Source organism: Microtus ochrogaster, linkage group LG4 (assembly GCF_000317375.1).
Source record: "Microtus ochrogaster isolate Prairie Vole_2 linkage group LG4, MicOch1.0, whole genome shotgun sequence".
Classification (NCBI taxonomy): domain Eukaryota; kingdom Metazoa; phylum Chordata; class Mammalia; order Rodentia; family Cricetidae; genus Microtus; species Microtus ochrogaster.
The window spans coordinates 41,804,501-41,808,353 of NC_022030.1; the positions used below are offsets into that span (position 1 = coordinate 41,804,501).

The 3,853-nt window shown below is 41.4% G+C and overlaps 1 protein-coding gene across 5 annotated transcripts in view; it reads right to left on the minus strand.

Annotated features, from left to right (window-relative positions):
* The window catches only part of Unc80 (unc-80 homolog, NALCN channel complex subunit), a 198,698-nt gene that overhangs the window by 31,235 nt on the left and 163,610 nt on the right, over positions 1-3,853 (minus strand). For all 5 annotated transcript variants that reach the window (XM_013351641.2, XM_013351640.2, XM_013351638.2 and 2 more), the window contains 2 exons: positions 1,987-2,079; positions 692-910 (listed from right to left, as the gene is read on the minus strand). In XM_013351641.2, the coding sequence (XP_013207095.1) occupies positions 692-910; positions 1,987-2,079 (312 nt within the window). The remainder of the gene's footprint in view (positions 1-691; positions 911-1,986; positions 2,080-3,853) is intronic.

Consider the following 3,853-nt stretch of genomic DNA (forward strand, 5'->3'; position numbering starts at 1 on the left):
AGTGCTGGGATTACAGGCGTGCGCCACCACCGCCCGGCCAAAAGAACATTTTAAAAGATAAAAACAGAAGTTACTAATCAGGACACTGGTCTGTTTTGTCCAATTATAATGCTGTTTCTGGATGACTAGGAGAGAACTGTATGTTTAATTTTATAGATGTATTAAATATTTCAAGTAAGTCTTTCTTAACAATGAAAGTTTTCTTTAAAGGAATTCTTATGATTCTTTACAAACTGTTAGAAATACAACTACTAGGTCCTCTGGGATCATATTTAAAAATCTGTGAAAACAGTGTATTATGGATTGAATTCCTGTTTTAATCATTTTTCCTTTCTTTTTTTTGATTTTTGAGACAGGGTTTCTCCATAGCTTTTGGTTCCTGTCCTGGAACTAGCTCTTGTAAACCAGGCTGGCCTCGAACTCACAGAGATCCGCCTGCCTCTGCCTCCCGAGTGCTGGGATTAAAGGCGTGGGCCACCACCTCATTTTCCCTTTCTAACCAAGATCTCTTTAATAGGTAAAATGTTCACTTTATCAGAAGGATCTAAATGGAATAAACCTAAGTCACAGGAAATAAATTATTTTAAATATCTCATTTATTTGCCTGGAGGAGCCCCACAGTTCAACTTGACACACATACAGAGACCAGTGACTTAAGATCACAAGCACACACCAGGGCAGAGGTCGGTACCTCATGTGGGACTTCACATCCAGCAGCTCCAGGGCAGTTACCCTCGGCTCCCCAGCCAGATTCTGCAGAATCTTCAGCCTTGGCCCACAGTGCTTGTAGAATTCTGTGCAAATATTCAGCAGAGATTCCCGGGGCCTTCTGAATTCTTCTCGAGCAATTCTTTCATCTAGCTCTTCTCTGGGAAGGCCTTGCCCTTCCTCCAGCAAGTGAAGGTTTTCCCTGGGGAATTGTGAAAGATTAATGAGGGCTCTGAAAACGTGGATACATGGTTACTGAGTGCAGGGTGTCACACTGCAGAGAAATATGATCCCTACTGAGTTAAGGATTTGGAAGGCAGCGTCCTGCAGAAGATCCTTCGGAGGATGAAGATTTATGTTCCCAAGAGACTGGCAGCACCTCACTACAGAGACTTTCCCTGAGCCCTTGCTAGACATTTACACAGGAGCAGTTTTATTATGCATCCACCGGATGCGTTAAATGGAATCAGAGTGAGTTTCCCTGTACCTGATAAAGTGCAGCTTGGGTCCTTGCTCCTGGTTCTTGCCAACCAGAAGGACAATCCCCATGAGCCTCAGAACAAGAAGGGAACTCCTTGGTGGAGACTTTCTAGAGGCTTTTAATGGGCAAACTTTTGGAGGCACACACTTTGAATAAAGGCGAATACACATATTAACTCAGATAGGTACTATCTCCTTTCGTTTGACTACCATGTACACTTCAATTACAGCTCCTATTAAACTTGTTTCATTGTCATAAGAAGTATATAAAGATAAATTTAAGGATCCATATAAGCGCATGGAATATAGCCAAAGGAGATAATTTTTTTTAAAAAAAATTGAAATCTGAGCCTTGTTATTAAATACTATTTCTGTTTCAGATGATAAGGGAGAGCTGTGTAGCTTATTTCTGTTATTTTATAAACACTTACTTTATGACTGATTGAGTCTGGGACAATCTAGAAAGATAGCGGAACTATGGAGTATGGGAAGGAGAGGGCCTCTACACTCTAAGGCCCAATAAATCCACTGGCCAGCTGGAGTCCAGCAGACCAACACAACTGCAGCCTCATGAAGGCTGCTTGAGTTTCTCTTTGATAATTTTCAAAGCAGCTCTGGTATTTTCTTGTACCTTTAAACTCTCCTTCACTTTTCTTATCTTGAAAGGCTTTCCTCATAGATTTTTACACTTAATATCGTGGGTTTTCTGTTTGTTTGTTTTGTTTTCAGGATTCCTTTCATTCCCAGGCACTGAAATGCAACGTAGAGGCCAGAGAAGCACAGAGCACAGTGAGTTACCTGGTGTTCACCCCAGATGACATGGTGTGATTGGCTGTGGTTGTCCCCTTGTGACCTTGATCACTCCTGCTCATCTGTGGGGCTGTCATGGGCCTGCAACAACAACAGTGGTTTCCAGAACAAGGCAGCAGAAGTAGAAACATTTAAAAAAACTCTCAAGTTGTTGAAGCGTTCTTAAGTAAGTTTTCAAATCTTTAAAGGATAGGAGGTCCAGCTTTGTCCTGAGAGGCCCTTTAAAGACAAGGTTGATTCCCAAGTATTAATAAAGGTTTAAGTTCTTTGTCTTGCTTCTCAGAAGTCAACCATGACTTTAAATAAGACATGTGCTCAAACTGTAAGTGTCAATTGACAGTAAAAAGATTATTTAACAGTTTTTGGGTGGCAGGAGGCCAGCATTCTAGATTACAGAGTCAAGAGTGTACATAAATCTTCCTAAGAATTACTCTGTGCTATGGAATAATGCTTTTGTACACTGTAAAGATTTGTCACTAGTATTGGTTTAATAAAACACTGCTTGGCCAGTAGCCAGGCAGGAAGTATGGGTGGTGCAACCAAACGAAGAGAATTCTGGGAAAAGGAAAGACAGAGTTAGTCACCAGCTAGAGCAGAGGAAGCAAGATGAGAATGCCTCACTGCTAAAAGGTACCAAGGCACATTACTAAACATAGACAAGAATTATGGGTTAATTTAAGTTGTAAGAACTAGTCAATAATAAGCCTGAGCTAATAGGCCAAACAGTTTATAATTAATATAAGCCTCTGTATGTTTCTTTGGGACTGAATGGCTGCGGGACCAGGCAGGACTGAAACTTCTGTCTACAAATGGTGCCCAAACGTTTGGCAAGGATTTCCACATAAAGCTTTTTAAAAAAGGGAGGGAGCTTCTAGACCCACAAAAAAAATGAGAGTCAACTGAAGCTTCTTGGTAGCAGCATGTTTTTCAGATAGACTCTCTTTGCTGGCTGCAAGTAGAGGCACAGCTTCTTTAAAAGAAGCCTTTTTGACTCAGCGTTAGCAGCAAAAACTGCATGGCTTCTTTACAAGACAACTACCTGGTTTGTTCTGGTTTTGAGAATGGCTCTTGCTCTTTTAGGAGGTTCTGCTATGGAGCACTTATGGGGTTTGTGAACACCATGTGGCAAGCTGTTTAATGGTGGCAACATAGACCCGCTGTGTTCCTGGAGCTGGGGCGGATAAACATGGCTTGCAGAGCTGGTGATAAATGTGCCTCCACCATATTGAAAGGCTGGGAGGGGGTGGAGCCAGCATTCAGGGCCACAACAACCACACCGCTTATCATTAAAAACAAAACAAAACAAAAAACCTACTTGGGGTGTGGGAGGTCCATCTGTTTGTGTGTTGCTTTTCTTGGTTAATGAATAAAGAAACTGCCTTGCCTGTTGATAGGGAATTACTTAGGTAGATGGGGAGATGGAACTGAATGCTGGGAGAAAGAAGGGAGGAATCAGAGAGAAGCCATGGATCCTCCGCCTGAGACAGACGCCAGCTAGAATCTTTACCTGTGGTCATATATAGATTAATAGAAATGGGCTAAATTAATATAAGAGTTAGCCAATAAGAAGCTAGAGCTAATGGGACAAGCACTGTTTTAATTAATACAGTTTTCTGTGTGGTTATTTTGGGGCTAAGCTAGCTGAGTGGCTGGGACTCACAAGCCCTCCTACATACTTGTCAGAAAGGATTTCAGATACACAATAGAACAGATTCAGACATAAAAGATCTCTAAATGAGACATAGTGTGTTTTAAAAAAAATTACATAGGCATGGGAGAGAGAGGAAAAAGAGTATAAATAGTTATAAAAAGAAATAAAGTGTTCATAGGTTTGTGGGTACCTTTCCCACAGGTC